Raw genomic sequence first — 1,105 nt, forward strand, 5'->3', positions numbered from 1 at the left:
ATCCTCCATTCCCCTGTCAACATGTGGAACTGGCACAGCAGCATTTTTTGCTATATCCACGGCCTTTCAGTCGATCCTACTACGTTTGACCATGCGTTCTGCCTGGCACACTTGAGCCCTTCAGGTGCTCTGGCAGTTCTTAGAAATGTTCTTATTGTCTTGGTGCAATATGCGGTGCTGAAATGAGTGGACCTGGGGTGGCTAGGTGAAGATGGTGATTGGCTCATCAAGGGATTGGGGTGGTTGGGTAGGGGTGATGACGGGCTCAGAGGCCTTGAGTGGCTCGTCACTTGGATCAGTAGGAAACTGTGCTCCTAGCGCTGCAAGATCATCTTCTGTCTCTAAGCGGTCAATGACCTCCTGAAGCAAGCTAGTGGAAGTGAGTCTGACCTTTGGATCCTCTCCAAGCAAAGCAGCATATGGGGTTCTTTTGATCCCGGAAGGGTATGGTGAGTTCTTCTGGTTCTGAACAGAATTGAAGGCCTAAGGACCAATCTTGGGTGTTGTTGTCAAAGAGTCTAAACACCAGCATGTCTTTGATGTCTAAAGTTCGCCCGTTTGACTGAACCTTGACTCTGTGCCTCTCTGGGGGCTTGCCATGCACAATATGCGGCCAGAGATCCTTCATCTCTTGAACCACCTGGGCAAACTCAGATCCATTATCTGATTGTAGGATGCATGGAGCACCAATCAATATGAAGATATCCAAAAGCTGAAAAGTAACCTCAGCTACTCCCTTGGATGTGAGTGGGCGCAGGATGACAAACCTGGTCAGATGGCACTGCCACACAATAATCCACTTATATTGGGCCTGTGTAGTTGACTGCATGTCAATTAAATCGACTTGGAAGCGAGAATTGAAATCTTAAGTAAGTATGGGGCTTACAACAACTCCCTTTGTCTTGGTTCTTTTTGTCTTTTTTGGGCAGATAATACAGTAGGACTTGAACAGGCCTACAGCCTCCCTTGTGATGTTTGCACATTTAGAGTATGATATTAGTTCTACTTGAATTTACAATCCAAATTGTTTCAATAATGATCTAAAACTGCTTATATTGAACAAGGTACTTACTTATTGAATTACCTGCTCTTATGATTAAAAGAA

At 45.2% G+C, this 1,105-nt stretch overlaps 1 protein-coding gene across 1 annotated transcript; it reads right to left on the reverse strand.

Moving 5' to 3' along the window:
• Nucleotides 1-201: 201 nt before the first annotated feature.
• LOC137647924 (KRAB-A domain-containing protein 2-like) lies at nt 202-829 on the reverse strand. The gene is made up of 2 exons (XM_068380872.1): nt 527-829; nt 202-483 (listed from the first exon to the last, which is right to left on the reverse strand). The coding sequence occupies exons 1-2, from the start codon at nt 827-829 to the stop codon at nt 202-204; spliced, it is 585 nt and encodes a 194-aa protein (XP_068236973.1).
• Between the last annotated feature and the right edge of the window lie 276 nt (nt 830-1,105).

The sequence above is a fragment of the Palaemon carinicauda genome, chromosome 10, assembly GCF_036898095.1.
Source record: "Palaemon carinicauda isolate YSFRI2023 chromosome 10, ASM3689809v2, whole genome shotgun sequence".
In the NCBI taxonomy this organism is placed as follows: Eukaryota; Metazoa; Arthropoda; class Malacostraca; order Decapoda; family Palaemonidae; genus Palaemon; species Palaemon carinicauda.